Consider the following 23222-nt stretch of genomic DNA (forward strand, 5'->3'; position numbering starts at 1 on the left):
AAAGCTTTCAACAAGGAAAAGGGTGGCTACTTTGAAGAATCTGAAATATATTTTGATTTAACACTTTTTTGGTTACTACATGATTCAATGTGTTACTTCATAGTTTTTATGTCTTCACTATTATTCTACAATGTAGAGAATAGTCAAAATAAAGTAAACATTTATAAAAACCCTGTAATGAGTAGGTGTGTCCAAACTATTGACTGGTACTGTGTGTGTGTGTGTGTGTGTCGCAGTTTACTACAGTTCAACCAAGTCAAAAAACTTAATTACACGCATGAAAACATCTGTTTTCCTCCTTCTCAAAGCATTCTGGGTCATCTTCAAAAATACATTAGTAACTGCAGCAGTTTACACCAATAGTATGGAGGGAGAGGTGGGCTTTATCACGTTTTAAACATTTAAATCTGCTCTCCAAGAAATGCCCTTTCTGGTATATTAAACAAATCCAATGATTGAAGACTAATATCTCTGCTCCGGGAAATAATCAGTTTAAGTCAGTTTATGATGGTGCGCGTGTGTGTGCGTGTAACTCAAAGGGAGCCAAGCCTAATCTGGAAAGGGGTATGCAGATTAGGAAGTGAACAATGAATGGTTATTAATCAGATATGGGGATTGGGCAGAGGGATAATCCTACTTTTCTGATTGGTTGTCAGCCTTGAAGATCAAAGAAAGTGCTAAAAGATGACCTCTACAAAATTATTTCAGTGCTTTATCACACACACACAAATACAGGCCCATGTATAAACAAACAGAAACCATTTAACTGTGTGATAGAGGCTTAATGGGCTGATGACAAACACCCAATCAAATACATAAAACACACACACACACACACACACACACACACACCACTCTCCAGCTCTGTTCTTAATCCAGAGTGTCAGTCTGAAGTCAGCAGGATTAGTTCCTTTGGGGCTGGGCGACTTGGTGGGGGTGGGTTTGATGATGTAACATAACAAAGAGTGACACTGTCTCTGGCATACACCCACACATCTGTGGACTGAGCAGTCAGGGCCTGTTTGTTCCATTGGGTGATCTGCGTTTGAAATATGACATCTCAGATTGCAAGGATAAAAGTGTTTCCCTTAACTTGCTTTCTGAGGTTGTAGGCCCGAGTCGTCTCTACACACTGACAAATAGCTTTGTAGAAAGAACTTTGCATGTGACTGAAAAAATATAACTCAATTGCCCAGTTTTTTTGTTGTTGTGGGATTAATGAGGCAGAAGCAAAAACATGTCTATTATGGGGAAGAGGAGGAATTGAGGTAAAAAGAAGGGGGTTGAAGGTAGGATCTCTCTGAACAGAGCTCTGCAAAGCAGCTAATGAAGGAATGAGCAGTCATGGGAGAGGGGGGAGAGAGAGGGAGGGAGGAGAGAAGGTGTAAAGGAATGATGCGGGAGGACCGTCTCTGCATAGCAGCAAACCGCACTGGGTTATTCACCCTTTTCTGCAGCTATGGCTCAAAGCCCCATAAAACATTCACATCCCTCAGGAGAGAGAGAGGGGGAGGGAGAGTAAAAATGGGGAGAGAGATGGAGAGGGAATGAGAGAAAGGGGTGACAGATAAATAATTAAAGAGGGAAACAGAGATAGAAAGAGAGAGGAAGCAGACCCAGTGCTTCTCCAGTAGTACAGGTCTGTGGATTATCTCCAGAGCTCGGTCACTAAGAGGGGATTTGAGTTGCACAGTACCATTCATATTCTACTCTGATGCTGGAACTGATGTTGATAGGATGGAAATGATAGGGCAGGACTGAGCTTAGTATAAGGTCACAAATGTAATGAGCTCTGGTAACACAGGTATTAACAGCAAGTTACACTGCCGCTTATATAAGAGATGAGCCCGAGTACACACAAATTGGCAGTTATCACCTCCAATGGCTATACCGGGGGAGTCGATCACTCTCTCCCTCTCTCATATTCAATCTCTCTGTCACCCACAGCAATTGTCAATCAAAGCCCTGAGCACCATGTGTTGGCAGAGACACACACAGCCACACAAAGAAACCCAAACAGACTGACAGCCAAGGTGCTTTGCTTCAAATTTGTAGGAAGACCTTTGTTTTCTATCTGTACTATAGGAGGAGCTTTTAGGTTACACAACAGTAGTTTGAAGCCGTCTGCAAGCTAATCTATTTATTGAGGAGAGCAGAATATCCCCCAGAAACGTTATTAATTACAGACATGCTGTTTCACTACATTACATTGGTGTATGTATGTGCCTGTGTGTTTGTGTATGTGTGTGCTTGCATGCGTTCCACCTTCTCGTATGGATCAGAGTCGTAGTTGAGTCCTATTCCACAGTCATCTGTGATTTCAGACAGATCCTCATCATCAAACTCCTCCAGACTGATGTCATGGGAAGGCCTGGAAGAACGGGAGGGAGAACGTTAATATTTACACATAGTACACATAGTACAAACACATTTGTGATTTCACCTCCAGTCCTCATGTACCTGACCACCCTTCCGGAGGTGAGCAGCTCTCTGAGTGATGCCCACACAGAGTGCTCCGACCCTGGGGACGACTGCTCTGAGATATGGCCCATCACTATTTAGTTCTGTGCCTCACTCACCAGACACAAGAACCCACACATCCCCCATATTTTGCTTTGCTCTCTAAGCAGACAGAGGAGTTCAGCCATTATTCCCCCCACCCCCAGTTTACAGACAACAGTTCATGAGCTCATCATCTTGTTTTCTATAAACCATCTGTATAACTGTGGTCCATTAGTTACAACAGAAGCTCAGCTATCTATTCCATTAGTAAGATACTTTTGTAAGGCTCAGAAGGAAATGCTGCAATGCAGGTTTTCTAGTGATGACAGGACATTCCAGACAGGGCTTAGTACAGATGTATATAGAACTACTGTGAAGCAGTGTCAGAAAAAAACATAAAAAAAGGTGGAAACGTAAAACTAGATCATTGTCTAACTGGGCAAAATTGCATACTGTAATAGTGCTAAATCAGAAATCATGTCTAGATCATAAACACACACACAGAGCTCCTGACCAGCAGCAGCCTACAATGTGATACAGGGAAATTATTGGGGATGTTATTCAATATGAATTGCTGTCTGAAAATAAACTATTTAGGCCTTTGTGAACTCTCCTTACTGTAATGAAAAAAGCAACTACAGGACTGTTGTGCTGATATCACTGTGTGTACAAACTATCTCCAATTATGTTAACATTAGGCATCTAGGCTGAGTTGCAATGAAAAAGCCATATCTCAGACTGGCCAATAAAAATAAAAGATTAAGATGGGCAAAAGAACACAGACACCGGACAGAGGAACTGAGCATCCCGGAGTCGCCTCTTTATTGTTGACGTTGAGACTTGTGTTTTGCGCATACTATTTAATGAAGCTGCCAGTTGAGGACTTGTGAGGCGTCTGTTTCTCAAACTAGACAGACACTAATGTACTTGTCCTCTTGCTCAGTTGTGCACTGGGGCCTCCCACTCCTCTTTCTATTCTGGTTAAAGCCAGATTTCCCTGTTCTGTGAAGGGAGTAGTACACAGCGTTGTACGCGATCTTCAGTTTCTTGGAAAATTCTCACATGGAATAGCCTTCATTTCTCAGAACAAGAATAGACTGATGAGTTTCAGAAGAAAGTTTTGTTTCTGGCCATTTTGAGCCTGTAATCGAACCCAGAAATGCTGATGCTTCAGACACTCAACTAGTCTAAAGAAGGACAGTTTTATTGGTTCTTTAAATCAGAACAACTGTTTTCAGCTGTGCTAACATAATTGAAAAAGGGTTTTCTAATGATCAATTAGCCTTTTAAAATTATAAACTTGGATTAGCTAACACAGCGTGCCATTGGAACACAAGGAGTGATCGTTGCTGATAATGGGCCTCTGTACACCTATGTGATATTCCATAAAAATAAAAAAAATCTGACGTTTCCAGCTACAATAGTAATTTACATCATTAACAATGTCTACACTGTATTTCTGATCAATTTGATATTATTTTAATGGATGAAAAAGTGTTTCTTTCAAAGGCAAGGACATTTCTAAGTGACCCCAAACTTTTTAACAGTAGTGTAGGTCCTGGATGTCAGGAAGATTGGCCCCAGTGATGTACTGGGACGCACGCACTACCCTCTGTAGCGCCTTTCGCTCAAATTCAGGGCAGTTTTCATACCAGGCGGTGATGCAATCAGTCAGGATCCTCGATGGTGCAGTTGTATAACTTTGAGGATCTGGGGACCCATGCCAAATCTTTTCAGTCTCCTGAAGGCAGAAATGTGTTGTTGTGCCCTCTTCACAACTGTCTTGGTGTGTTTGGACCATGTTAGTTAGATGGTGATGTGTACACCAAGGAACCTGAAACTCTCGACCCGCTCGCTCCACTTCAGTCCCGTCGATGTTAATGGGTGCCTGTTTGGCCAACCTTTTCCTGTAGTCCATGATCAGCTCCTTTGTCTTGCTCACATTGAGGGAGAGGTTGTTGTCTGACCTCCTCCCTATAGGGTGTGTCATCGTTGTAGGTGATCACGCCTGCCACTGTTGTGTCGTCAGCAAACTTAATGATGGTGTTGGAGTCATAGTTTTCAAGCCCTGCCATATCCGACGAACGTCAGAGCCAGTGTAGTAAAATTCAATCTTAGTCCTGAATTGAAGCTTTGCCTATTTGATGGTTTGTGTAAATGCATAGCGGGATTTCTTATAAGCATCCAGATTAGTGTTCCGCTCCTTGAAAGCAGCTCTAGTCTTTAGCTCGGTGTGGTTGTTGCCTGTAACCCATAGCTTCTGGTTGGGATATGTACATACGGTCTAGAGGTAGACCGATTAATCGGCTGGACGATTAATTAGGTCCAATTTCATAACAATCGGTAATCTGCCTTTTCTGGACGCCGATTATGGCCGATTACATTGCAATCCATGAGGAAACTGCATGGCAGGCTGACCACCTGTTACGCGATTGCAGCGTCAAAAGGACCTTGTGGCGACAATGAGCCAAGATAAGTTGCTAGATAAAGTTCTTGTAAACAAATCAATCTTCACATAACCACCAGTTAACTACAGTACACATGGTTGATATTACTACTTTAACTAGCTTGTCCTGAGTTGCATATAATCAATCTTACCTGTTAAATGTATCGAATCACAGCCTACTTCAACTTTGCCAAATGGTTGATGATTTATCAAAAGTGCCTTGACGAAAAAGCACATTCGTTGCACAAATGTACCTAACCATATACATCAATGGCTTTATTAAAATCAATACACATCAGTATATTTTTATACCTGCATATTTAGTTAAGATAAATGCATGTTAGCAGGCAATATTAACTAGGAAAATTGTGTCACTTCTCTTGCGTTCAATGCAAGCAGTCAGGGTAAATGCAACAGTTTGGGCCACCTGGCTCATTGCAAACTGTATTTCTTCCTAACAGAGAACGTAATTAATTTGCCGAAATTTTACATAACATTGAAGGTTGTGCAATGTAACAGCAATATCTAGACTTAGGGTTGCCACTTTCGACAAAATACGGAATGGTTCTGTATTTCACTGAAAGAATAAACATTTTGTTTTCGAAATTATAGTTTCTGGATTTGACCATATTAATGACCAAAGGCTTGTATTTCTGTGTGTTCATTATAATTAAGTCTATGATTTGATAGAGCAGTCTGACTGAGCGGTGGTAGGCAGCAGCAGTCTCATATGTATTCATGCAAACAGCACTTTCCTGCGTTTTTCCAGCAGCTCTTAGCAATGCTTGAGGCACAGCGCTGTTTATGACTGCAAGCCTATCAACTCCCGGGATTAGGCTGGCAATACTAAAGTGTCTATAAGAGCATCCGATAGTCAAAGGTATATGAAATACAAATGGTAGAGAGAGAAATAGTCGACGCGTCATAATTCATATAATAACTACAACCTAAAACTTCTTCACTGGGAATATTGAACCATCAGCATTCATATGTTCTGAGCAAGGAACTTAAACGTTAGCTTTTTTATTTTTACATGGCACATATCTTTACGTTCTTCTCCAACACAGTTATTTTGCATTATTTCAACCAAATTGAACATGTTTCATTATTTATTTGAGACTAAATAGATGTTATGCATTATATAGAGTTAAAAAATAAGGGTTCATTGTTCATTCAGTATTTTTGTAATTGTCATTATTACAAATACATAAAATTGTAAATAATTGGCCGATTAATCGGTATCTGCTTTTTTTGGTCCTCCCTTAATCAGTATCGGCGTTGAAAAAAAAATCATAATCGGTCAACCTCTAGTACGGTCACTGTGGGGACGTCGTCAATGCACTTATTAATGAAGCCAGTGACAGAGGTCAAATCAAATCAAACTTTATTGGACACATACACATGATTAGTAGATGTTATTTCAGGTGTAGCGAAATGCTTGTGCTTCTAGCTCCACCAGTGCAGTTATATCTAACAAGTAAAATCTAACAAATTACACAACATATACCCAACACTCACATCTATGCGGAAATAAATTAAGACTATATACATAAAGTTGAAGTTGGAAGTTTGTGGTGAAATCCTGCACGGAGCCTTCAACGTGCGCTGCCACTTTAAGAGCACTTCAGCAGTAAGGAAGGAGGAAATAAAGACAGCTCATTCAGCTCTTTGGGGAGGAGCACTTGGTTGGCGCGACAGTTTGATTGTGTGTGCTATGCTGCAGAAGTTTGGTTTATTTTCAGCGTGTGTAGTTTATAAAGTATTTAACTCAATCATCGGTGTGACAGTTCTAGGTCGTGGTTGTTATCGTTTTGAGACCGTGCCGGTTATGGATCGCATGGATTAGCAACAACATTGTTGCGATGCTTTGACATACAAACCATCGAACGGTCAGACAGTATACCGGCAAGCCTGAAGACCACAGCTAAGATCTCTCTTCTCCTCTTTCTCTCTCTCTTCCCACTATTGTTCCAGTGCTTTACCCTGCAAGACTTTCTATTTTTCAAATCCACTTCCCATTGAAGTTCATTAGAGCTGGACTATTATTGCCCTGCCAGAAGTACTAATAACTAATAACATGTGGCCGAGAAGATTGTGGACATTTTTAAGGCCTTTGTGTCTATGAACACCCCCCCCCCACATTCATACCCTCTGCACTCCTCCACTGGAAGATAATACATATTATTGCAAATCCTCTGTTGATGACTGGGTTCTTTCTTGTATGAAGTTGCTGCTCAATTGCTCTGCCATTTGTTATTATTATTATTATTGTATGAGGTATTCTGGGTGGGGTTTCCCCTGTGCTGTGATGTGAGTTTTATAGGGTGTGTATTCTCTTTTCTCTCCACTGGCTATCTGGTAAACAGGCTACACTCTAGGCAGTCTCTTCTGCTGATGTGTGTGGGTCTGGTAGTGGTACTCTCTCTATTCTACTCTTTTCCTTTCGGGCATTGGTTAATACCTGCCTGGCGCCCGAACAAAATCTCTGTACCCCTCTCTAATAAATAACGCTACATAATTGGCGCCCAAACAGGGACTTGAAGAGAAACACCCATGACACCATCCACACTATGTTGAATCAGGTCTTTTGTTGGAACCCCATACTGTGTCAATATGGACACACCTGATGGTAATCATGTTCGGGATTCTTTCATTGTGAAAGGACTCGATGGACTAATGGAGTTGGATAGCACTGACCCTAATCCCCAGGCTTCCGGCTCACCTATAACATCTCCACCATTACCCTCCTCTCAACCTCTTCCTGTTACCCTGTCCAGAAAGACTTGGAGAGGTGTCTCTGTGATCACTGGACACACAACCAATCATAGTTTGACAATGCAGGAGAAGGCCATTCGCAAACTCTGTGATTGTGTGGAGGCTCAGACAGATGTGCAGCAGAGGTTGGATTACCTTCCCTGTCAAATGGAGGAAAACCAACAAATTGTTCAGAGAGAAATATTTACAAGATTCTCTGAAGCAGGATATTCAAGGAAAACTGCACCGGTTCAAAACACAAATGGAAACTAACCATCAAGTCATAATCTTTCTTGAGGAGGAACAAAAACAGAGAGCAGAGGAGTCAGCCTCTGTTGTGAAGGGAGTGTGTTCTTATCTGAAGGAAGTTATGGAGGACATTAATGACTCTCTCACAGGGGAACTACGATTTTTGATTGAACAGACTCAAAAAGGACACCGTTAATGAGATGGAAAAAGCACAGAAGGCCACAGACCTTTAAATGGAAGCGTTGCACCAGGAGGTAATGCAGTGCTTTTCCCTTCTAGACAAATCTTCTGCACCTCCCTCAGGTTTTACCTCTGCCACTGGCTTGGCCAGTAAGGGAATAGGAACAGGCAGCACTACAAAAAACCCTCTGAAGATACTGTTAAACAGAACTCCCGCTGCCATTGTCATGCCTCCTCTAGAGTACTCCCTCCCTATCAAACTACTACTTTCTCCTATCGAGTTATATGTAGGAGATGAGATGGAAGGCTGACTTTTTTTTTAACCTTTATTTAACCAGGCAAGTCAGTTAAGAACATATTCTTATTTTCAATGACAGCCTGGGAACAGTGGGTTAACTGTTCAGGGGCAGAACGACAGATTTGTACCTTGTCAGCTCGGGGGTTTGAACTCACAACCTTCCGGTTACTAGTCCAACGCTCTAACCACTAGGCTACGCTGCCGCCCCACATTACTGAGCAGGAGATGGTCAAACTCCTTAAGAACATGTTTCCCCACCTTGCTAGTCGACTTCGAGAACGTGTGCAGAATGTGGATGATTTGGTGGGTCTGGGGACTCAGTTTGTGCAGGACTGGAAGCACCACTTCCAAACTAAAAACCCTGTTCCCTCATCCCAGTACCCATAACTCTCCTGGGGCTAAGTCTCAGATATTTGTACCCAAGATCCAGGACAAAAGTCCAGTGATGTGTTGGAGGTGTAAAGTCCAACATCCTCCAGATTCTTGCCCGCTCTATGTCCAGCGTCAGGATTCAGGAAAAGGTCAGAAAGGACAGAAGACTGAACGTCTACACAGGCGTGGTGACTTGCATACAATTGGGTCAGCTTTAATGCCCACCATGAAGTATTTAGACAGCACAACTAGCGGTCTTATTCCTATTCCGCAACAACTATTGGTTCCTCTGACTGTTAGGAACTGGAGAGGGAAGGCCATAATGGACACCTTACACCCTGATGCAAGAGGCCCTGTGGCAGAACATGGCATTACCTCATGAGAAGCTACGAACATGGGAGGCGGGACCATTGTACTTGGCCAATGGAGAACCTACCACCCCCTTGGGCTGGATTAGTATAATAATAAAACTGCATCGTGAGACTAAACCTTCCTATGGCTATTCTTGCAGATTCAAGCCTTGCATTTGCTGTAGTCCTTGGTCTAGACTTCCTGTTCTTCAGAGGACTGACCATCTCGATGTCCGAACCCTCCTATCGGCTGCACTCTTGACAATTGACAAGCCTCATCCATTTCAACCTGGTAATGCACTGATTTCAGGCTGGAGCCTGCTACATTATGCAGAGTCCGGACAAGGTCAAGTCAGATACAGAGAAAATATAAAGAGACAAAGACAAAAACATGTTCCACCAGTGAAGTCCGAGAACCCAACTATAACCCTGATTACCGCCGTACCCCCCCTCCTATCCGAGAGCAAAAGCAAACCTGATGCGGATTTCTACATCAAACAAGCGGTGGAACAGGCATGTCTGTCAGATGATGAAAGGTGGCAGCTCTCCCAGATGTTGGACATGAACAGTGAGGTCTGTACTCTTACACTCGGCCGTACAACAGTCTCCAAACACAAAATCTATACCCGGCATGAGGTGAACAGCTCAAAAGCATGTTGAAGAATGGAATTGTGGAACCTTCTTTTTCCAGATGGGCTTCTCCGGTTGTCCTGATTCCTAAGAAAGATGGTGGATATCGATTCTGTGTGGACTACAGGAAGCCGAATGCCATAACAGAAAGCGATGCTTACCCTTTACCAAACATAAATGACATACTGGAATCTCTGGCAGGAGCATCCATCTTTAGTAATCTGGATCTGAACAGTGGCTATTGGCAGGTGTCAACAGATCCCGCTAGTCAGGACAAGACTGCCTTTGTCACCCCTGCTGGTTTGTACTCCTTCAAAGTCATGCCTTTCGGCTTGAAGAATGCTCCAGCAACCTTCCAAAGGTTGATGGAGACTGTCCTGGGAGACCTGAGGGGAAGAAATTGTCTTGTGTATCTGGATGACATCATAATCTACTCCTCCTCTGTCGCGGATCATCTGCAAGACATACAGTCCGTCTTCGACAGACTAAAGGCTGCAGGTTTGACCTTGAAGTGTTGTTTCTGTCTGCCAGAACTCAAGTTCCTTGATCATGTGGTTAATGCTGAAGGTATCCATGCAGATCCAGCCAAATTTGCAGCCGTGCAGGAATTCCCAATTCCCACATCCCTCAAGGCTGTTAAGCAGTTTCCGGGTATGGCTGGATGGTACCACAGGTTTGTGCCTGACTTCTCAAAGGTCGCCGAACCCCTCAACCACCTTAAGAAGAAAGGTGTGAATTTCCAATGGACCCCTGCATGCCAAAGTGCATTGGAAGCACTCAAAAACAGTCATATTACTGATCCAGTGCTTGGACATCCTAACCTGAATGCTCATTTCATTGTGTACACAGATGCAAGTCAAACAGGACTTGGAGCAGTCTTGGCTCAACAAACAGGACTTGGAACAGAATAAGTTCTTGCTTATGCAAGTCACATCCTTAATTCAGCCGAGAGGAATTATTCAACGACTGAAAGGGAGTGCCTCGCTGTGAAGAAATGGAGCTACTACTTAGTTGGCGAAGAACTTCACCGTTGTCACAGACCATGCTGCTCTGCAGTGGGTTCTGGCATCAGGCAAGACCAACAGCCGTCTTATTCGCTGGTCTATCAGACTGCAGAAGTTTGACTTCATCATCGAGTATCGCAAAGGAAAACTGAACGTTGTACCAGATGCCCTTTCTCAGATTACAGAGACTGCCAATGTTTGTCCTCCCTTGTGCAGTACTTATACTACCGCTAAATGTCTGGATGATTCCTTTCCTCTGGATGACGAGTGTATGGAGAGCGCAGCAGAAGGATGCTGCCACCATGGCGTTCCACAAGAGTCTGTCTAAAGAAGACTCCAAGAGTCGCTTCAATGATAAGTAATAGCATAATTCAGGATAAAGTGTATTGAAAAACTCCAAGAGGAGATGGAATACACAGCACCCATTATCGCGTCTTCATTCCCTCTACATTGAGTGACCAGATAATCCAAGTTTATCATGCTAATCCCATGAGTGGCCATGTTTGAGTTTAAGACTTATCGAAGACTACAAGAGGTAGTTTACTGGCCAGGCATGTGGGTTGATAAACGGAAGTTTGTACAGCAGTGTGAAGTCTGCCAGAAAAACAAACCAGACATTGGCAGACTTGCTGGAAAAATGCAGCAGACCGAGGTGAATCATCCAAATGAAATGTTGGGAATTGACCTCATGGGACCTTTTCCTACCAGCCGGGGGACACGGAATTAATTTTTATTGGTGGTAGTGAACTACTACACACACTGGGTGGAGTTGATGCCCTCCGCAAAGCTACTGCATCAGCCATTGCTCTAATTCTGCGAAGGGAGGTCTTTACCAGATTCGGAATTCCAGACCAAATCCTCTCTGACCGAGGTCCGCAGTTCATATCAGGAATATACAAAGAGCTCTGTACCTACTGGGGTATAATTGCCAAGCTGACCACAGCCTACCATCCTCAGACAAACCTTACCGAGAGGGTAAACCGAACCCTGAAGGGGATGATTGCTTCATTCGTGGGGGATCAGCACACAAGGTGGTATCAGCATCTTCCTGAATCTCGCTTTGCACTGAACTCTGCTGTGCAGGAGACTTCTGGGGTCACTCCCTCCGAACTCCACCTTGGATGACCACTAAAAGGTCCGATGGACAGAGTCTTGCAAAGTTCCAATGTTTCACCTGACTGCCCAGCGTTTGAAGGCGTCCAACACCACCACACCTTGCTAGCCAGGGTGGAAGCCAGGAAAACCAAAGCCAAACAACGACAGCTGAGAAACTATGACAAACATAGACGAGACGTGTGTTTTCCACCCCAGTCTCGTGTCTGGGTACTTTCACATCATATGTCAAAGGCATCTAAGAAGTTCACTGCCAAGCTAGCGTCGAGATAGAATGGTCCATACATTGTAGTGCAGCAGTTGGGACCAGTGAACTACTTGGTCTGTTTGGAGGACACTGGGGAAGATGTCAGGACAGTGCATGTTGTTGACCTAAAGCCCTGCTACCCTACGGCAGAAGAGCTGGAATGCAGGCAAAAAGTCTGGTTGCAGGGTAAAGCACTGGAACAATAGTGGGAAGAGAGAGGGAAAGATGAGAAGAGATCTTAGCTGTGGTCTTCAGGCTTGCCGGTGTACTGTCTGACCGTTCGAAGGTTTGTTGGTCAAAGCTTCACAATAATGTTGCTACTAATCCATGCGATCCATAACCTCTTCGTGGAGGACTCTAATGATAAGGATTTCCTTGGTTCTGAGTAGCAGGAACATGAACCTGTCAAAGCCTGCATACTCTCTGTATCTACAGGCTTTGTTTTTTCATGGGAGGAGGAGTGCGGCGAAATCCTGCACGGAGCCTTCACCGTGCGCTGCCACGTTAAGAGCACATCAGCAGTAAGGAAGGAGGAAATAAAGACAGCTTGTTCAGCTCTTTGGGGAGGAGCACATTGGGACGAAGATTGTACTATTTGGAGAAATGTCCTCTGGTCTGATGAAATAAAAATAGAACTGTTCGGCCAAAATGACCATTGTTATGTTTGGAGGGAAAGGGGTGGCGGAGCTAGAAAAACAAGCATTTCACTCCACCTGAAATAACATCTACTAATCATGTGTATATGTTCAATAAAGTTTGATTTGATCTCCGTCACTGGCTTCATCAATAAGTGCATTGACGACATTTTCCCCACAGTGACTGTACTAGAGGTTGACTGATTATGATTTTTTCAACGCCGATATTGGAGGACCAAAAAAAGCAAATACCGATTAAATAGGCCAATTTATATAAATTACAAATATATGTTTGTAATAATGACAATTACAACAATACTGAATGAACAATGATATTTTAACTTAATATAATAGATAAGTAAAATCTATTCATTCTCAAATAAATAATGATACATGTTCAATTTGGTTTAAATAATGCAAAGCTGAAGAACACCATCCCAACCGTGAAGCACGGTGTGGCAGCATCATGTTGTGGGGTGCTTTGCTGCAGGAGGGACTGGTTCACTTCACAAAATTGATGGCATCATGGGGTGGGAAAATTGTTTTGAGATGTTGCTTCAATATATTCACATCAGTCAGGAAGTTAAAGCTTGGTCGCAATTGGGTCTTCCAAATGGACAAAGACCCCAAGCATACTTCCAAAGTTGTGGCAAAATGGCTTAAGGACAGCCAAGTCAAGGTATTGGAGTGGTCATCACAAACCCTTGCCTCAATACCATAGAAAATGTGTGGGCAGAACTGAAAAAGCAAGGCCTACAAACCTAAGTTACACAAGCTCTGTCAGGAGGAATGGGCCAAAATTAACCCAACTTATTGTGGGAAGCTTGTGGAAGGCTACATGAAACATTTGACCCAAGTTAAACAATTTAAAGGCAATGCTACCAAATACTAATTGAGTGTATATACACTTCTGACACACTGGGACTGTGAAATAAGAAATAAAAGCTCAAATTAATTATTCTCTACTATTATTCTGACATTTCAAATTCTTCAAATAAAGTGGTGATCCTACCTGACCTATAACAGGGAATTTTTACCAGGATTAAATGTCCAGAAATTGTGAAACTGAGTTTAAATGTATTTGGCTAAGGTGTAGGTAAACTTCTGACTTCAACTGCATGGACGAGCGATGTCAGAGCAGAACAGACTGACCGACTGACCGTAGAATAATATATAATACAGTATATACACATATGAGATGAGTAATGCCAGATCTGTAAATATTATTAAAGCGACTAGTGTTCAATTCCTTAAAGTGGCCAGTGATTTCTAGTCTATGCCTATATTGTGTTAGTGAAGGGTGTTTAACAGTCTGCTAGCCTTAAGATAGAAGCTGTTTTTCAGTCTCTCAGTCCCAGCTTTGATGTAGCTGTACTGACAGCGGGGTGAACAGGCAGTGGCTCAGGTGGTTGATGTCCTTGTTGATCTTTTTGGCCTTCCTGTCACATTGGGTGCTGTAGGTGCCCTGAAGGGCGTGCAGTTTGCCCCCGGTAAGGTGTTGGGCAGACCGCACCACCCTTTGGAGAGCCTTAAATTGTACACCCAAGGTTGGCTACTGCCCCTTTAAAAGCAAGAACAGATTTTGTACCCTATGTTGTGATTCTCAAAGTGACGCGGGCAGTGTGGTCAGCATGTTGCGTTTTTACGATATATCGATTTTGACTTTGTAGCTGTGGTAACTAGTGACAACAGCAAAGTAACCAAACAGGTTGACCACAACACCTATGTTGCGTGCATGAGCATTGCAAAATGAATGTACACATACAGGTAATTGAATTGTTGCATTGACATTGCTCGCGAGGCATAGCCAGGTGCTAATATAGAACTTGGTTCGATTTGTGACACTTGACGCAATGCAAGTCCCATCTCTCCCATCTCCTCATTGGTTTTTAGGAGCATATACCCACGTAGGTGTTTGAAAGATGAACTGAGGTCCACACTCCAGTCCAGTTGGTTGTGGTAAAATACCATAAAGTTGAGTTGCCAACCACCATATAAAGTCCAAAGAAGAAGCCTGAAGGAGGAGAAATTACTAGAAATGAACTCCGTTGACCATTTTATCTGTGGAATAATTGTCTGACTAGAGGACCTTGTGCATTTCAGGTAAAATAACGACCCAATGTTTATATCACAGGACAAATTAGCAAGCAACAGCAAGATAGCTAGCTAAATTGCCATGTTTAACGCTTTCGACCTGTCCCAAATTAATATAGTTTCAGAGTTGGTTTTGATATTTAAACCTGTGTGTCCTGATTGAGTCTGATGTAGGTGGACAAAAATCAACATCCGGGGATGGCGCACTCTGACACACGCACTCTCGCTCCCGGTCTAGTCAGCATGTTAGACTACACTCACTGAGCATCATTCACAGGTGATATTGTCACCCATCAGACTAATCTAAATTTAACAGTCTTTACATATACTAAATAATGTGTGAAGTTTTGATTTAGAATGGGCCATTATTATGCTCCTGTTGGAAGAGGGGCAGGGGAAATAAGTAATGTATGCACTTAAATAGCGAATGGCGGACGCCATTCCCACAGTTCATTTTCATGCCAGTCAGGTAAGCAGGCTACTCCGATTGTAAAGCAAAGCAATGTGCTTAGTATTAGGATTGTTGAGAAATACATTTAGCGTATAGAAAGCTGATTGTATCCTCTTTTTAAGAGAGGCCATCAAAACTCTCTTCTCACGCAATTGCATAGCCTATAGTAAATTTTGCGCAACATGAGCTCATGAAGTGTTCGATTAGATTTTCGAATGCATTTGTATTGATGTCAGAGTGATTAGAGGATTAAAGAGCGCAGACTACCAGGCCAGTGGTGATGCCATTAGTGACTACCAGGCCATTTGATAGCCTACTATTGTCCATCAGCGGCATCAGAGCACAGTTTTGGAGAAGCCGAGTTACCATGACTAAACAATCACATGGAATTTGACTGCGGTCATGACTCATCAACGCAGATGTGGCAGTAACACGGCCACTGTAACAGCCCAAGGCGTGGCATGTGTGTTGCTAATGGGATTGCAGTCTACACTCTTAACTCCATCTAGAACCTAAATGAGTTCTTCGGCTGTCCCCATAGGAGAACCCTTTGAAGAACCCTTTCGGGTTTCATGCAAAACCCCTTTAGGTTCCAGGTAGAACGCTTGGAACCAAAAAGGGTTATCCTATGGGGACAACTAAAGAACCCTTTCGTACCCCTTTTTTCTAAGTGTGTAGCTAGCTCTCAATTCTGGGAGGTGAATCTAGCGCTGCCAGGTCTCTGAGGAGTCCAACTCCACTCATGATTCCAGAACTCCACTCAGGAGGAGCAGCCTTAGAATAGAATGAACAATAGAATTAGTCCTGTGTATTCTTATAAATTCTAATCATCAAAAGGGGGGGTGGCTCCTTTCAGCTCCACTCCCACTTTATCTTTCTGTAAGAGATGGTGATGTAGATGACTAATGACTCATTCCACTGGGCAAAAACTGGTTGAATCAATACATGTCAGCGTAATTTGTCAACCTTATGTGACGTAGAATCTTTTAAAAAATACATTGGATTTGAAAAAGTAATTATAAAATTAATCAACTGTTGTTTTAAGGGTGAAATTTCAACCACCGGATTCTGTCATCATGGTAACCACATTTCAACAAAATATGTTTGAATTTTTACCTATGAAAAACAGATCTGTCATATCCACAATCAGAAAAAAAACAGGCTAGACAGCACCCCCTACTGGAGAATTGATTTACAGCTACCATTTGGCCTTCCATCCAGGGTTTTAACCAATCCCAGTCTAGCATAGCTATGAACTTTGACAGACTATTACCAATGAGCTATAATGAGAATGATTGTTGAGAGATCTCTACTTAAACTAAGTAGACACTGTTGCTATTGAAGTCATTCCAAAGGGTAGGTTTAACAGATCAAATGAAATGTGACCATACTTTATCACTCATATTATCAACAATGCTATTTCAGCCTATATAGCATTTGCAAAGTCATCAACCGCTATTGTTTCAATTCAACATAAAATAGACTATACAATAAGGCCTAAGGTTTCAAGCTCTGGTTGATATAAAATGTCATGATTTTGAATTGTGTTTGGTTGTCAACGCAACCAAATATCAACATTTGAAGGAGATGGAACTATCCAAGCAGAAGATACATCTGTACCACTGACTTAGTCTAGCTTTAATTGCACTTTGTCTACAAACTAATAATTTATATGTTGGATTCAAATCTCCATCTCAACCAAAAGTTTTCATTAAGGAATTGGTATAAATCAAATCAACCTTTATTTAAAGTGCATTTCAAGTTTGATTTCATTTAGTTCTATAACATAGATTTTTGGTTGAGATGGAGACCAACATATGATGAATCCAACATATAATTTATTACATTTCTAGACAGACTGGAATTAAAGCCAGCCAGTAAGTGGCACAGATGGAACTATCCAAGTAGAAGATAAATATCCTTCAAATGTTGATATTTGGTTGCATTGAAACACAAATCAATATCACTTTTGAAATATAATAAATAGCCTGCAGGGGAAAAAAAGTGTTGGGGAAAAAAAGAAGGGAAGCGCTAAGGTACACAATAGTAGGTGTTGGTAGACAGAAGGTACACTTTGATAAAAGGTGTAAATCAGTCATCAAAAAGAAAGGAACAAAGCACTTCTCATAATTAATCAAAATGCCTTAATTTGTATGGCATGTTCAATGGAAACAAAGTTTTAAAATTGACACGTTTTGGCTGCATGGCCTTTGTCAGGGAGTACAAAATAATAAATAGACTATTAACTTGTCGACAAGTTAACAAATTATATGTTGGATTCACGTCTCCCAACAAGTTTAAGAATAGGATTAAGCCAGTGGCTCAGATTGAACTATCCAACAGTAGGTATATCTACTTTAAAATGGTGATATTTGGTTGTATTGTCAACCAAACACAATTCAATATTACTTGCGTAATACAGCAAAAAGCCTCAAGTTAAGGCTCTTACAAATTAATGTAACATTCATCCTTAAAAATGAGTAACACATCCATGGCCACATTTTGCAGGTTACTGTATACTTTTATTCTTATGTAAACATATAGGAAGAAATACTGATACCAACAGACTCGGAGACCATTTCTATCTACAAGCCATCAGACTGCTGTACACTTGAACTGGACTGACCACCTGCTAGGATTCTCTGCACCTTAGCACACATGCACTCACTCATATGCATACACCCACACACATCACAACTGCTGCTACCAGAATCGTATTATATTGCTCAGTTTATACACTGTCCCCATCCCTCAATACACAAGTAAATATTGGACTATATAAAAAAAAGTGTGCAGGTTCAAGGTAGCATGCTTAGGTCGTCACAGGTCTGTGGAGCGCTTCGCAATTGCTGTAATCTGTGCAGAACCACAAACGGAATTGTTCACTTGCATCATGTACTTTTAATATAATCTCAACTGCAATCCAGGTCATTTGGTTCTGCTATTAGATGAAGCATAGCGATAACACATTAATCTGTTGTTTGAATAAACAAATTATCTGATGTTGTATTTCATTTGAACTTTGCCGTGCTTTCACATGGTTGAAAGCGCATTGATAGACATTTTGGTGACAACAAAAATCTGACATTGCTTTTCCAATGGAATTTGGTTGTGCTTTTAAATGGTTGAAAGAATAGTGATAACACATTGGAAATTCAATTCATGTTTGGCTGACTTTTTGAGTGGGCGAGTGCCTTCAGAAAGTATTCACACCCCTTGACCTTTTCTTGTATCACAGGCTGAATTTAAAACCGATTAAATAAAGATTTTTTTGACACTGACCTACACACATTACCCCATAATGTCAGTGTAATTATGTTTTGTGAAAAAAATAGAAATTAATATAATATCTAAAGCTAAAATGTCTTGAGTCAATAAGTATTCAACCCTTTTGTTAAATAAATTCAGGAGTAAAAGAAATTGCATAACAAGTCACATAATAAGTTTCATGGACTCACTGTGTGCAATAAGTGTTTAACATGATTTTTGAATGACTACCTCCTCTCTGTACCCCACACATACAGATAATTGTAAGGTCTCTCAGCCGAGCAGTGAATTTCAAACAGATTCAACCACAAAGAGCAGGGAGGTTTTTCCAATGCCTCGCAAAGAATGGAACATATTGGTGGATGAAATAAAAAAAATAAAAAGACTGAATATCCCTTTGAGCATGGTGTAGTTATTTATTACACACTTTGGATGGTGTATTAATACACCCTGATACAAGCGTCCTTCCTAACTCGGTTGCCGGAGAGAAAGGAAACCACTCAAGGATTTTACAATGAAGAAAATGTTGACTTCAAAACAGTAACAGAGTTTAATTGCTGTGATGAGAAAACAGAGGATGGATCAACAACATTGTAGTTACTTCACAATAATAACCTAATTGTAAAAAGAAGGAAGCCTGTACAGAATAAAAAATATTCCAAACAGGCATCCTGTTTGCAACAAGGCACTAAAGTAATTAGAGGTCGACCGACTATGATTTTTCAATACCGATATTGGAGGACCAAAAGAAGCCGATACCAATTAATCATACCTTTATATTATATATATATATATATATAATAATGACATTTACAACAATACTGAATGAACACTTATTTTAACTTAATCTAATACATACATTAAATTGATTTAGTCTCAAATAAATAATGAAACATGTTCAATTTGGTTTAAATAATGCAAAATCACAGTGTTGGAGAAGAAAGTAAAAGTGCAATATATGCCATGCAAAAAAAGCTAAAGTTTAAAGTTCCTTGCTCAGAACATGAGAACATATGAAAGCTGGTGGTTCCTTTTAACATGAGTCTTCAATATTCACAGTTAAGAAGTTTCTGGTTGTAGGAATATTTCTCTCTATACCATTTGTATTTCATATACATTTGACTATTGGATGTTCTTATAGGCACTTTAGTATTGCCAGCCTAATCTCGGGAGTGAATAGGCTTGAAGTCATAAACAGCACTGTGCTTCAAGCATTGAAAAAAAAAAAGGTTTACCTTTATTTAACTAGGCAAGTCAGTTAAGAACAAATTCTTATTTTCAATGACTGCCAAGGAACAGTGGGTCAACTGCCTGTTCAGGGGCAGAACGACAGATTTGTACCTTGTCAGCTCAGGGGTTTGAACTTGCAACCTTCCGGTTACTAGTCCAATGCTCTAACCATTAGGCTACCCTGCCGCATTGCTAAGACCTGCTGGCAAACGCAGGAAAGTGCTGTTTGAATGAATGCTTACGAGCCTGCTGCTGCCTACCACCACTCAGTCAGACTGCTCTATCAAATTATAGACTTAATTATAATATAATAAACACACAGAAATACGAGCCTTACGTCATTAAAATGGTCAAATCCAGAAATTATCATTTAGAAAACACATTTATTCTTTCAGTGAAATACGGAACCATTCTGTATTTAAATCAAACGGGTGGCATCAATAAGTCTAAATATTGCTGTTACATTGCACAACCTTCAATGTTATGTCATAATTATTTAAAATTCTCGAATTAAATACGGTCTTTGTGGTTAGGAAGAAATGGTCTTCACACAGTTCGCAACAAGCCAGGCGGCCCAAACTGCTGCATGTACCCTGACTCCGCTTGCACAGAATGCAAGAGAAGTGACACAAATTCCCTAGTTAATATATTGCCTGCTAACATGAATTAAAGTAAATATTCAGGTTTAAAAATATATAGTTGTGTAATGATTTTAAGAAAGGCATTGATGTTTATGGTTAGGTACATTGATGCAACGACAGTTTTTTGCGAATGCGCTTGTTAAATCATCACTCGTTTGGCGAAGTCGGCTGTGATTCGATGATAAATTAACAGGCACCGCATTGATCATTTGCAACACATGACAAACTAGTTAAACTAGTAATATCAATCATGTGTACTTAACTAGTGATTATGTTACGATTGATTTTTTTTTATAAGATAAGTTTAATGCTAGCTAGCAACTTACCTTGGCTCCTTGCGGCACTCACGTAACAGGTAGTCAGTCTGCCACACAGTCTCATGACGTGCAACGTAATCGGCGTACAAAAATGCCGATTATCAATTGTTATAAAAACCTGAAATTGGCCATGCCGATTAATCAGTCGACCTCTAAAAGTAATACTGCAAAAAATACATTTTTGTCCTGAATACAAAGTGTTATGTTTGGGGCAAATCCAATACAACACATGACTGAGTACCACCCTCCATATTTACAAGCATAGTGGTGGCTGCATCATGTTTATGGGTATGCTTGTAATCATAAAGTCTTTTAGGATAAAAAAAAAACAGAATCGAGCTAAGCACAGGCTCAATCATAGAGGAAAACCTGGTTCAGTCTGCTTTCCAGCAGACACTGGGAGATGAATTCACCTTTCAGCAGGACAATAACCTAAAACACAAAGCCAAATCTACACTGGAGTTGCTTACCAAGAAGACAATGAATGTTCCTGTGTGGCCGAGTTTCAGCTTTGACTTAAATCTACATGAAACTCTATCGCAAGATCCGAAAATGGTTGTTTAGCAATGATCAACAACCAATTTGACCGAGCTTGAAGAATTTGAAAAGAATAAATGGGCAAATGTTGCAAAATCCAGGTGTGGAAAGCTTTTAGAGAATTGCCCAGAAAGACTCACAGCTATAATCACTGCCAAAGGTGTATCTACAAAGTATTGACTCAGGGGTGTGAATACTTATGTAAATGAGATATTTCATTATTTATTAGCAAACATTTCTAAAAACATGTTTTCACTATGTCATTATGGGGTATTGTGTGTAGATGGGTGAGGCACTTTTTCAACAATTTTGAATTCAGGCTGTAACACAAAACAATGTGGAGTAAGTCAAGGGGTATGAATACTTTCTGAAAGCAATGTATCTCATTGATCAACATCTCAACCAAATATTACCCAATTATCCACATTGAAATGGTGTGCCCAGTGGGATAGGACCTCACACACACACACACCCATTTAAGAATAAAAATCAAAGATAATGTTGGAATACATGAAGTGACATGAGCAACATTAACAAAAGTAAGGCTTTATGGATGTTATAGAGGAACCATATGTTTCAGCAGAGTTTATGCTCAAACTGAATCCATGAAAATAATACCTACATGTGTCTAATATTAGATCCATTACTGAATCTGCTCCTTCATGGGTTTTGAAACAGAATAGTATCATAATCTGTAACATTTCTGTTCATATCATCACCTAGAGTCATAATTTATAATGTTTTTCCAATTGAAGAGAAATGTATGTGGCAACAGCCTAGCAGTGGATTATAGAGGTGAATGCTGCATCTTTAAGAATGCATCAAATCTAAAAAATGCCTGACAGAGAGCGCACATGTAGATCTACACTGCGTTAAACTAAGCTTAAACTGTGCTGCTTCAAAGTATGTGAACCACTTATGAAATTACAGATTTATTTTAGTTTCTATCATGAAATCATAATTTAATCAGAACCAGTCTTTTTGATCTGACATAACAGGTTTATATTTACCAATACCATATGTTGGTGTACAGGAAATCATGTGTGTAGTAGAAAAACAACATTAAAAAGGAATTGGTGCAGGTGCAAAAATAAGTGAACCCCGGGTTGCATTGATAAAATCAAGTAGGTAAGTAGAATCCAGTGGGGAAATAATTTGGTACCAAATTAACCAATCAAAGGAGAGATAGTTAGGAAAGTGTTTGAGCGGGACTAAGAAACCTGAGCTGTGTTCAAATACCCATACTAACATACTGTATGCTCCATACTGTATGCTACAAAGATCGTACTTTTTGGAGAAATGTCCTCTGGTCTGATATAAACACATTAGAGGTCGACCGATGTATGATTTTTCAACTCCGATACAGATTATTGGAGGCCCAAAAAAGCCGATACCGATTAATCGGTCGATTTATTTATTTTATTTTTACAATTACAACAATACTGAATTAACATTATTTTAACTTAATATAATACATCAATAAATTCAATTTAGCCTCAAGTAGATAATGAGACATGTTCAATTTGATTTAAATAATGCAAAAACAAAGTGTTTGAGAAGAAAGTAAAAGTGCAAAATCTGCTATGTAAGAAAGCTAACGTTTCAGTTCCTTGCTCAGAACATGAGAACATATGAAAGCTGGTAGTTCCTTTTAACATGAGTAAGAAGTTTTAGGTTGTAGTTATTATAGGACTATTTCCCTCTATACCATTTGTATTTCATTAACCTTTGACTATTTGATGTTCTTATAGGCACTTTAGTTTTGCCAGTGTAACAGTATAGCTTCCCTCCCTCTCCTCGCTCCTCCCTGGGCTCAAACCAGCAACACAACGATCACAGCCACCACATTGAAGCAGCGTTACTCATGCAGAGCAAGGGAAACAACCACTCAAAGGCTCAGAGCGA

General features: G+C 40.7%; 1 protein-coding gene across 2 annotated transcripts in view; it reads right to left on the reverse strand.

Annotated features, from left to right (window-relative positions):
* The window catches only part of LOC118401151 (C-Jun-amino-terminal kinase-interacting protein 2-like), a 47720-nt gene that overhangs the window by 20238 nt on the left and 4260 nt on the right, over positions 1-23222 (reverse strand). For both annotated transcript variants that reach the window (XM_052474863.1, XM_035798423.2), the window contains exon 2: positions 2266-2371. Coding sequence is in view for 1 of the 2 variants with exons in the window: in XM_035798423.2 (XP_035654316.1) it covers positions 2266-2371 (106 nt within the window). In the remaining variant the exon portion in view is untranslated. The remainder of the gene's footprint in view (positions 1-2265; positions 2372-23222) is intronic.

This window comes from Oncorhynchus keta, chromosome 22, assembly GCF_023373465.1.
Source record: "Oncorhynchus keta strain PuntledgeMale-10-30-2019 chromosome 22, Oket_V2, whole genome shotgun sequence".
In the NCBI taxonomy this organism is placed as follows: domain Eukaryota; kingdom Metazoa; phylum Chordata; class Actinopteri; order Salmoniformes; family Salmonidae; genus Oncorhynchus; species Oncorhynchus keta.